Source organism: Arachis ipaensis, chromosome B08, assembly GCF_000816755.2.
Source record: "Arachis ipaensis cultivar K30076 chromosome B08, Araip1.1, whole genome shotgun sequence".
NCBI classification, from domain to species: domain Eukaryota; kingdom Viridiplantae; phylum Streptophyta; class Magnoliopsida; order Fabales; family Fabaceae; genus Arachis; species Arachis ipaensis.
The window spans coordinates 14,300,745-14,302,595 of NC_029792.2; the positions used below are offsets into that span (position 1 = coordinate 14,300,745).

General features: G+C 22.0%; 1 protein-coding gene across 2 annotated transcripts in view; it reads left to right on the forward strand.

Annotated features, from left to right (window-relative positions):
• LOC107612379 (gibberellin 2-beta-dioxygenase 8) overlaps nt 1-1,851 on the forward strand; it is a 4,057-nt gene that overhangs the window by 571 nt on the left and 1,635 nt on the right. For both annotated transcript variants that reach the window (XM_016314117.2, XM_021108954.1), the window contains one exon: nt 1,411-1,750. In XM_016314117.2, the coding sequence (XP_016169603.1) occupies nt 1,411-1,750 (340 nt within the window). The remainder of the gene's footprint in view (nt 1-1,410; nt 1,751-1,851) is intronic.

Consider the following 1,851-nt stretch of genomic DNA (forward strand, 5'->3'; position numbering starts at 1 on the left):
ATAAAATTAATTAAATATTTTATTTTTTAATCAAATTTAATATATTAAATACATTTTAAAAATGTATTTCAATTTATAAAAATTACCACCTTTAATAATTTTACTGATGTAAGACTGTAAGTATTGTCATTCATTTTACTCATATTAAAAGTACTCTGGACCTTTGTCATAACTACTGGTTAGAATTTGTACTGTCTAATTATTACTTAGTTTAATCTTATGAGTACTCATTAATTAATTAAAAAAATAAAATTAATATTTTTTATTAATATTAATCAATATTTAATTAATATTTTATATATTAAATTTAAAATTTAAAATATTAATTAAATATTATTTATAAATAATAAATTTTATTAATCATATAATATTTTGTTATTAACCAATGAAATATATGGCATCTTACCAAATTTTTCTTTGTACTTCAATTATATAGCATAGATGTTTAGACAATGCATGTATATATTAACCTAACTATTTATTGAACATTAAAGGTGAAAAGTAGTATATTTCATAATTGTTGGAATAGTATAATTAATGCGACAATATGATTGACCAATTATATGAATAATCAATGACTCCACTATTTTATATCTTTAATAATTTCATACTTTTGACTAATTTGTCACAATATTCCTATTAAATATTCTGATTGCTTACTTAGGAGTGTTGAAGTCATAAATTAAAAAAAATTAAAGTTGGATATACTAATTAAATTTTATTGAACAATTTTTTTACTACTAGCTCAAATATTTTTTTTCATTCTCTTCTCTTTCTATGTCTGAAATAATTAGAAAGGTTGATGAATTAGTTATACATAAATTATCTCCAATTCTCTTGCTCTTTTTTATTTTTTTATTTTTATTTTCAATCCCTATTTTAAATCCACTCTTTAATCTATTTTAACTATAATAAGAAAAAAAAGTTATTAGTATAAATAACTAATCTAAAAGAAGCAGGAGACAATAGACCAATAGGAAAAACAACTTGAGGAGTAATATTTATAATATAACTTTTTTTATTAGTAGAAGTTTATTGAATTAACAATATGACAACATTAAACTACTTTTAAAATGTTGAACAATTGGATTTATATGATATGACGATTTTTTTTATATAAAATTGGTATTTTTTAAATTCAAATAAAGTAAATTTTACATTAAAAAAATTGGTTCGATGTAAAGATGTTTTTTCTTATACTCATTATTGTATATTCATTATATTTTTTTAACCCGCGACTTCTTCAATAAATATGAAAAGACTATACCATTTGAGCTATAATTCATTGGCTTATTATTATTATTATTATTATTATTATTATTATTATTATTATTATTTGCTTTATGCATTTTTATTTTTTATTAATTTATACATAATTAATAAGTACATCTTTCATTAAATTTGATGCAGATGGAACATTGAAGCCCTTGCAGCAGCAGCAGTTACCCCACTAGCCCAATGCTTGGCAGAAACTTTGGCTTGCAAAATGAAGATGATTATGAAATCCAAGAATTATTTCAAAGAGAATTGTTTTCAAGAAAGTTCTATAATTAGACTGAATAGATATCCTCCATGTCCAAAACTATTATCTTCAAAGTTATATGGACTTATGCCCCACAATGACTCAAGTTTTCTTAGTATTGTTTATCAGGACCATGTAGGAGGATTGGAATTATTAAAAGATGGAAAATGGATTCGTGTGAAGCCTAATCCAGGAGCTCTGGTTATCAACATTGGAGATTTATTTCAGGTGATTCATCATTTAATTAATTAATTGTTCTCAGAATATTTTCTATATACGTGCATGCCAGACTTAATTTTTTTAAGATTTCTAAAAGAGTTCAATATAAT